Source organism: Elephantulus edwardii, unplaced genomic scaffold, assembly GCF_000299155.1.
Source record: "Elephantulus edwardii isolate Elephantulus edwardi_28Jun2011 unplaced genomic scaffold, EleEdw1.0 scaffold00094, whole genome shotgun sequence".
In the NCBI taxonomy this organism is placed as follows: Eukaryota; Metazoa; Chordata; class Mammalia; order Macroscelidea; family Macroscelididae; genus Elephantulus; species Elephantulus edwardii.
Genome location: NW_006399844.1, coordinates 9,084,415 through 9,088,441, shown reverse-complemented (window position 1 = coordinate 9,088,441; position 4,027 = coordinate 9,084,415). Strand labels below are relative to the sequence as shown.

The following is a 4,027-nucleotide window of genomic DNA, read 5'->3' as shown; positions in this document are numbered from 1 at the left end:
GTCGTCCCACCTCACTCCCCGTCCGCCTCGCCCCGCGCAGGCAAACCGAGCGATCGCAGCTCCGAGGAGGAAAGCAGGGAGGGGGCGGCGGCCAGAGGCGAACACAGCCGGTCGGCTTCCGGCAGCTCAAGGGTTACCGCGAGGCGGCGGCGCGCGCCGAGGGGAGAGGCGGTTGCTGACAGGTGGCGCCTGCGCACTGGGAGCGCTCATTGTGCCCGGCAGCTGCCGAACCGCCCGCCAGCCGCCCGCTCAGCGCGTCAGTCTGCAAGAGTCCGGTGGTGGGTGCGGAGCCTGCGGCCGTTCCCGCGGCCTCCTTCTCCTTCTCCTTTCCCTCACCCCATCCCACACCCTTTTCCCCTCCCCGGCTCCGTCACCTTCCTGTCCCCCACACTCAGACCAAGAATGCCCTGCCCGGAACAACCCAGCAGCGCCTAGATGGCTTTGGTCACGGTCCAGCGGTCGCCTACCCCCAGCACCACCTCCAGCCCCTGTGCCTCGGTGAGTCCTTCACGGCGGCCGCTCTGCTCGTTTCTGTCACTGCGGCTCCGCTTTGCCTCAGCGGGTCCCGCCGAGCGCCACTGCGCACGCGCCGCGCCGCTTCTCAGGCCTTGGCACTCGGCTGCCGCGAACCTCCCACACCCCCCAGCTTAAAGACGAGCTGCAGGAACTACGGGATGTTGATTTTTATCCCCATCACCCTGAACACCTTGCTCTTCACGGTCCTCGCCCTGAACTACTCTACGGCATGCCTTCCTATAGCTTGAGCACTTCCCTTCGGGAATGAGTCATTCTTGCTTTTCACCCTCCCCCCTTCTTTTTACCTTCTCTTGCTCTGCTGCAGGGACAGGACCGTTGAGCTCCTCTCCTCTGTTACCCCGTTAAACCCACTCACATCCCCTGGCCCACACCCATTCATGGACTCGTTCGGTATTTGCACGCTGCACACCCTTTAGGTTCTCGCTGGGTGTGTATCTCCCTTCCCCTTAGACACTTGCTCTGGTTCTTAAGCTCTCTTCTCTTTGGGCTCCATTCGACTACTGAATGGTAGTGACTCCTTGGTTTCTCCCCGCCTGAAAAGGGTGGGCGATGGTCTCAGTTTCTTAGCTCTCTTAGCTTTCCTCTATGAAATCCCAAAGCGTCTGGCATTGCTTGATGACCAGTGCCAATTCATTTCCATCTTACGGACGTTTATGCCTTGCGCGCTCTTTGCTCATGATCCTTCTTGTTCTTGGATCCTGTGTGTATGGCTCCTTACTTCAGACGCCTGTGCTAATAAAGCATACTTCCAGAAGGAAAATACCCAGGAACCAACCTTCTCCTGCAGGGCCTCTCTCTGTTTTTGGCTCCCCACCCCTACCTTCACCACTTTACCCTCCATTCTTTTAGGCTTTCTTTCTCGAAAGAATTCATTTTAAAAATAAAAATATTGCACCAGTGGCGCAAAATGGACTCTTGGGGGCGGGCAGGGGGAAGCATAAACAATATTCAGACGTTTTAGAGAAAAATAGACTAAAAGAAAAGATGAGCAATGGGAAGACCACCTTGAATTTCCTACAGATCTGTATTTTAGCTATATTGGTGGATTTGGTAGTAGAAGTTGGAAAAAGGTATTCAGTAAACACAGTTCTATTTTTTTTTTTAAATCTAGTTACACATTAATATTTGCATGTTAACTGGTTATCCAGAAAATATGTTGGTTTGTGTGATTTCACTATGGTTTCCTGAATGTCAACATTTTGTCGTGTATGGCCATACTCAAACCATAGTGGTTTCTTCCCCCCACCCCGAACTTTGTTTTGCATTTTGTGTGACCAAGTTGGCAGTTATATCCTAATTCTAGAAATGATTGTATTTCAAAGGTTAACTTAGTCTGTGGTATTCCAGAGTAAGCAGAACTGGGATTCTTGGGTAGGTCTTGAGGGAGGCAGATTTCTAGTGACTATACGGAACAATTTTTAAACATTATAGTCGATTGCTTTGCAAAATTGTTAGAGCCCATTGCTGGAAGTATCCAAACCAAAGCTGCAGGATCTTTTGCCTGAATTGTTTCTATGGAGGACTTTCTAGGTTCTTTTCCAACTCTTGGGATTATTGTAATTTGACAATAATTACACTTCAAAGGTCGTAAACTGTTTTGTTTTAATCGAGATTTTAATGAAAGTTTATAGAGAACTTGGATTTCCATTCATTCATTGTTGCATTTTCCTCCTCTCTGCCCACCCCTTCCCCCTGTTCACTTTTCTCTTGGGGGAAAAAAAATTCCTTCCCTGTTACCCAATCTGCCCCCCCCCCCCAGTCCACTTTACTGTGCAGCTCTTATTCTGGACTCTTGTCATGCAAATAAGACCTAATCATATATCCCTTCTAAGCAGCTCTCTCCCTCATCTGTTTCAACGCAGTGCACATTATTTATCCCCACTTTTCTTAGTTTCCCCCAACCCTGATGTCAGTCCTGTTTTATAACAGTGGCACTATGCAGTATTTGTCCTTTTGTGACAGATATTTCACTCAGCATAATAAGCTGTTTTATGGTCCTCTGAAGGCAAGAACCACAGGAATAGAATTTTCTTTTTTTGAAAGTCATTAGCAAAAAAAAACTTAAAAAAAAGTCATTAGCACATAATCAGAACCTTTTCATTTACTATACTTAAATCCTTTGGGAAAGACAATGGTTATAAGGCCAGATTTGGGTTGAAAGAGCTATGAATTCTTAGAATCATGCAAATAAATGAGAAACCAGTATTATGGTAACTTTCTTTTTCCTGAGTCTTCTTGGAAAGAGTTTATGTAATGATCGAGAAGGACATCATGCTTGGGAAGTAGAGGGACAGCGCAGGAGACAAAGAGCCCAGATGAGATGGACTGGCACAGTGACTGGGGTAATGGAGGTAGGTGTGTCAGAGTCAATGAGACTTGGCTCAGGATAAGGCAGGGTTCAGAGCTATTGTACATAGGGTCACTATGAGTCAAAGGTGACTTAATGGTGCATAAGAACAACAATCTCTTGTTGTTATGTGTCATTGAGTCACCTGCAAATATCAAGTTGTCATCATGCTAATTTTCTCAAGATGATTAATAAAGCCATATCTATGTGATATGATTTAATTTGTGAAAACATTGTTACTTAAGAATCTTGGCATATATTAATAGTTACTTTTGGCATGGATTATTGAATTGATCATGTGATAATTTCTCTTGTTAAGCTAAATGACCAATACATCTGTTTGCTATGTTGGGTGCCATGGAGTTGGAACCTACTCATAATAGACCCGCTAGCAAGTTTTCAGAGGCAATAAATGGCATGGGGGAGACTGCCCATCCTTCTCCCGTAGAGCAGTTGATGGATTCAAACCAAGTGCCTTTGGAATTACAGTGCAGCTTCTCCCCACTGTTTGCTATTTTGTTATGTGCCATTGAGTTGAATACAGCTTATAGCGACCTTACAAACAATGGCTGTGAACTTTGACCTGTCTTGTGCCAACCTCACCTGACCCTATTGCCACAGTCACTGTGTCAATCCATATTGTCCAGGTTCTTACTCTTCTGTGCTGACCTTCTACCCTTCCAAGCATGATCGTCCAAGGACTGGTTGCTCCTGGCATTATGCTCATAGTATGAGATACAGAGCTTCAAACCCCCATAGTGGTCATTTATTTCATTTGTGTATGTGTGGTCCTGGGTGCAGAGGGGTCCTGGGGGTTGAGGGTGGGAGACTAGCGTGTGAAGCAATCAGAATTGTTGTAGCCTGCTACTGTTTTCCTTTAGATTGTCTTTCTATTTTGATTTCAATCAGGGCTCTGTTCAGCTGAGTTTTTTCCTGGTCCTTATAAGCCAGTATTTGACTACTTTTTGACCTACTGTTGTATTTTCCTATTACACCTCTTTTCTCCATGAATAAGTTAAATTGTTTGATTTTAAAGAGAAACAGAATGCAAAGAGAACCTTAAAAAGAGCAATTCAAGTTTGTGAGCTAGGAAGGAATAATTTTTTTTTATTATTAAAGAATATTTATGAAAATGAATTTAGA

General features: G+C 45.7%; 1 protein-coding gene across 2 annotated transcripts in view; it reads left to right on the top strand.

Annotated features, from left to right (window-relative positions):
* Positions 1 to 284: 284 nt before the first annotated feature.
* SSH2 (slingshot protein phosphatase 2) overlaps positions 285 to 4,027 on the top strand; it is a 311,107-nt gene continuing 307,364 nt past the window's right edge. Inside the window, exon 1 of one of the 2 annotated variants that reach the window (XM_006890988.1) lies at positions 285 to 498. In XM_006890988.1, coding sequence (XP_006891050.1) covers positions 436 to 498 — 63 coding nt within the window. In that variant the 5' untranslated portion in view covers positions 285 to 435. The remainder of the gene's footprint in view (positions 499 to 4,027) is intronic. The other variant, XM_006890987.1, reaches the window with a different exon arrangement.